The sequence below is a fragment of the Calliopsis andreniformis genome, chromosome 5 (assembly GCF_051401765.1).
Source record: "Calliopsis andreniformis isolate RMS-2024a chromosome 5, iyCalAndr_principal, whole genome shotgun sequence".
NCBI classification, from domain to species: Eukaryota; Metazoa; Arthropoda; class Insecta; order Hymenoptera; family Andrenidae; genus Calliopsis; species Calliopsis andreniformis.
Genome location: NC_135066.1, coordinates 19,772,898 through 19,776,685, shown reverse-complemented (window position 1 = coordinate 19,776,685; position 3,788 = coordinate 19,772,898). Strand labels below are relative to the sequence as shown.

Sequence of the window (3,788 nt, the reverse complement as noted above, 5' to 3'; positions counted from 1 at the left end):
AGCTCGACGCCAACAACACTCCAAGAAGTTCGCTCCGAGATTGCTCTCTTTAAAGAAAATATTCATTGTCACTTATTGAAAATCTCCAATTTTTATTGAACTTTTTAAAAATAGTGCGAATGAATTCCTTATATTCTGCCCATAAAAATGATACTAAACACGTCACAATTCGAATCATTCTCAATCATCTGTATTATATCGTTCGATGCCCGGATGCAATTAGGCGTTACAGACGGTACCATGATTTTAAAATCCGAATTTTTTGTTAAGCACTTTTGAAAATACTATTACTACAATGCTCTTACTCTATCAACAAGTCTAGTATCAGAAATGACTGCTTTTGTGCCAGTTATACGATGAGAAGTGTTTTAAAACAAGCAAGTAGTGTTTTAAAAAAAAAACGCGTCTACAGTAATACCTGCAGGGTGACGCGGAAATATATTGCATTCAAGTGTAACATATCCTGCCCGTTCGTTTCTCCTATTTATATGTGTCTAGTCGCCCCTGAACTCTGATTATCTTACGTCGCCACAAGGAGCTAACTTACTGCAAAACGATTCGAGTGGTGAGCAGCAGTAGGCTGTATTCCTGAAAGTATAGCGAAAAGTTGAAACTCTTCGCAGGCCTAGCTTAGATCATTATACTTATAGGGATTGGATTTAACGCTGCCCGAATAGTTACACAGTGCTTGCAGAATACTCAAAACAGTCAGAATAGATGTAAATATTAAAATTAAAACAATCAAAAGCAAGCTGAAGGGCAGCTTTGATTGTAATACATTCAGCAGAGAAGACAGACATGTAGACTTAGTAAGCGGGATTTGTTTAGCTCAGGTGAGAAACAAGCCGCACCGACCATTCCTATCTCTACATTTTTACTACCATCAGTAAAAATAGCTATATAGTTGGGAGGCCTATTAACGAGGTGATCCGAAAAGATAGAATTAGGGTTTATTGCTTCCTTAAGAAGGAGACCAAGTTCAGTATTTATTTCTACCGACGGACTAAGGAAGTATAGATCGAGCTTTGTTTACTGATTTGGACCATCTTGTAGATTCTATGAGCCTTTGTATTAAATTATAAAGAGCTATTCCCCTGTTCGAAACATTTTTTATAAGAAAATTGTTACATAGGAAAGCAGATTTATGTTGAAGCAGACAGCACTTGGACTCTTCCAAAAGGACATTATTAGGGGTGCTACATCTATAACCCAAGGCGATACGAAGGGCTGCAAACTGAATTCTCTCAATTCTTAACTTGAGATCTTCATTCTTAAGGAAATATATATAAGAGCTGGAATCAATGATTGAACGAATAAGACTTTTATATAGAGTAAGAAGAGTAGATGGGTCTGCACCCCATCTTATGCCACTTGTAAATTTTAAGATGTTAAGTCTATTAAAACATTTGTTGCGTATGTATTCCTTTAAATACCTTCCTTGTTACTGTGTTTCGTGAATTGAGAATAAACCTAACATTCCGTTCATATGTCAAAAAATCTACAAAATCAATAATATTGCCAGGACATCCCATGTCGTACAATTTCTGAAGGAGAATATCACTGTTGACATTGTCAAAAGCTCCCTTGATATCAAGGAAGCATGATAAACATCCTTATTCATCGAGAAGGCCTGCTTAATGGTCAAAGTTGACGTGGCAAGGTTGTCGGAACAGGATCTTACGGAATGAAAATCAGCTTGAGACGGTGGTAGAAAACTAGAGGACTCCACCCACCACTGAAGTCTAAGCTCAATCATTTTTTCCAAAATTTTACAGAGACAAAAAGTAAGTGAGATGGGGCGAACATTACCATCCTTTTTACCAATAAAATACGTCAGGCTATCCCTCTAAGAAGAGGGGAAGGTATATTCAGGAAAATTTCATTAATGGGATCAAGCAGAATAAGCTTAAACTTAAGAGGTAACATAACAATAACTTTATATTCAATATTATCGGTTCCTGGAGATGCCTTAAGACTACAACTATTAAGAGCCAGATTAAATTCACGTGAGTTAAATATGGAGCTGGGAAACCGATCGTTTATATTGTTAACCGGTAAAGAAAGAGAAGTAGTTGGAACTGTAGGTACCCAGGGCGAACTAATCTTGTTAATTGCTTCTTGAATATTATTAATACGATCTGAGGGATTACTTTTGTCTGGTTTTATATTAGCCCATTTGTTTTTCAAATTTCTACACGGTACATCAACTTTGAAGTTGATGTTTGCAGCAAATTCTCTGAAGTTGTCTCTTTTCTGTTTCCTAATGTATTACCTTGCGGTAGCCTTACGCTTTTTAGATTCAATATAGTTATTTATACAACTAGTGTAAGTCCATTTTTTAAAAGCAACCTGTCTAAGGCGAATGAGTTTCGCACATTCACTGTCCCACCAGGGTACAGGGTACATTACTTAGGACTAACCAATATAGGAGTAGGAGTACTTTTTACAATAGCATCAGTTATTAATTTGGTAAAAAAGTTATATTTATCAATGGTACTTCGTAATTCATAGCGAGGATCAAGAAGACAATTATATGATTCTTCCAATAAAGATTGGAATTGCGTCCAATCCGTTTTCTTGGAAGAGAGTCGGCGACAGTGTTTGAAATAGTGTACCTTTTCTACCCTTAAATTGAGACTTAAAAAAAAATGATCCGGTCCCCAAGTATCATCAAAAATACTAACTTTGACAATCTCGAAAATTTCAGGTGAACAAAGAGCAAGGTCTAAGTTCGAGAATTTTTTCCTATGTGTATCTATATGTGCAAGAATGTTGCGATTAATTAAAATTAGGTCGCAACCATTTATGGAATTTAAAAGTCTAGTACCATTGGAATCTGTTATGGAGCAATTCCAATGAGTGCTATGGGAATTGAAGTCACCAATGATGAGACAAGGACCATGGGAGCTTATTGTTAACAAGAGTTGATCCCACTCCATCTGAGAAATATAAGTGCCAGGAACTCTGTAGCAACCTCCTAACACTAAAGAAGGACTTACACCATGCATTTTGATAGCCCCAGTTTCCAAATTATTAACTATATTACATAATTCTTGTACAGGACAAAAGTTAAGAGATTTTATTGCCAAAAAGATAAGACCACCACCAGGTCTGTTATTTCTGTCGATTCTAAGGGAGTGAAAACCGGGAATATCAAATTCTTTGTTACTATTGAGCATAGCTTCTACACCAATAAACACATCAACATTCTCCAAATATTTTTGGAGTTCTACACCGCACTTAGAAATACCTCTACAATTCCAAAAAACAACTTTAAGGTCAGAACTAGAGCGAGGATTAGAATTAAGACTGTTCATGATTCACTATAGATAAGCTTAAGTCTTCTGTATATTGCAAGCAAGATTTTCTGGTGAGAGGGAAACATCAGAGTCGGATCCAAGATCTAAAGATGAGCCAGAAATATCTTCTTCCTTATCTTCGGACCAGTCGGCGTTGAATTCCAATTTCTTAAGAATTTTATAGACTCTATTTTTAATAAATCTACTAGAAATACAGGGATAAATTTCACGAAGCATCTTAACAAGTTGAGTCAGACCATCAGTATAACACTGGGCCAGCCGAATGATGTTTGTATTGCTCTTAGCTTTAGTTAAAAATTCTTTGTATTGATCACACCGTAGAACGTAAGTATCTGGATGTTGGACAAGCGTATGTTTGATTAGTCTTAAAACTTGATCCAAATCATCCATTGCATTAGAATTAGCCACTTCTTAAGAGCATTCAGTTTTCTTCTTTTTCTTGACAGGAACAATCAAGTTTTTAGCTGG

At 36.1% G+C, this 3,788-nt stretch overlaps 1 protein-coding gene across 1 annotated transcript; it reads right to left on the bottom strand.

Moving 5' to 3' along the window:
• Positions 1-2,405: 2,405 nt before the first annotated feature.
• On the bottom strand, positions 2,406-3,317 carry LOC143179663 (uncharacterized). Its single transcript, XM_076378977.1, has one exon. It carries the CDS (start codon positions 3,315-3,317, stop codon positions 2,406-2,408), a length of 912 nt encoding a protein of 303 aa, XP_076235092.1.
• Positions 3,318-3,788: the final 471 nt, after the last annotated feature.

What these genes read in the sequence shown, in the direction of transcription:
- LOC143179663 (XM_076378977.1), bottom strand. Translation starts at nt 3,317, where the DNA reads ATGAACAGTCTTAATTCTAATCCTCGCTCTAGTTCTGACCTTAAAGTT.